This window comes from Penaeus monodon, chromosome 24 (genome assembly GCF_015228065.2).
Source record: "Penaeus monodon isolate SGIC_2016 chromosome 24, NSTDA_Pmon_1, whole genome shotgun sequence".
Lineage (NCBI taxonomy): Eukaryota > Metazoa > Arthropoda > Malacostraca > Decapoda > Penaeidae > Penaeus > Penaeus monodon.
In genome coordinates this window covers 29019181-29019453 of record NC_051409.1, presented here as the reverse complement: position 1 = coordinate 29019453, position 273 = coordinate 29019181, and the positions used below count along the sequence as shown (strand labels likewise).

General features: G+C 46.5%; 1 protein-coding gene across 1 annotated transcript in view; it reads right to left on the bottom strand.

Annotated features, from left to right (window-relative positions):
• The window catches only part of LOC119588708 (transformer-2 protein homolog alpha-like), a gene marked incomplete in the record, with an annotated part of 51250 nt that extends 51076 nt beyond the window's left edge, over positions 1 to 174 (bottom strand). The window contains 1 exon segment of the mRNA XM_037937345.1: positions 44 to 174. Coding sequence (XP_037793273.1) covers positions 44 to 55 — 12 coding nt within the window.
• Positions 175 to 273: the final 99 nt, after the last annotated feature.

Below are 273 nucleotides of genomic sequence, written 5' to 3'. Positions count from 1 at the left end.
GATAAAAAGACACTTCTAAATAAAATGAAAAAAAAAATCTTACCTGACCGGACATTTTCGCAAAAAAATTTAACAAAGCCAGATGGGGGAAAAAAAAGCAACGCAAGTCCTTCCGCAGAACACAACAGAAGTCTATGAAGCCGGCACACCGTACACTGGGGCTATTGTAGTGCGAACACCTGTGGACGAGCGAGCGAGCGAGAGAAACAGGAGGCTAAAGGCAGGTGTTCGCAGGCCGCGTGATAGGGAGATGGCGAACACCTGTTTTGGACT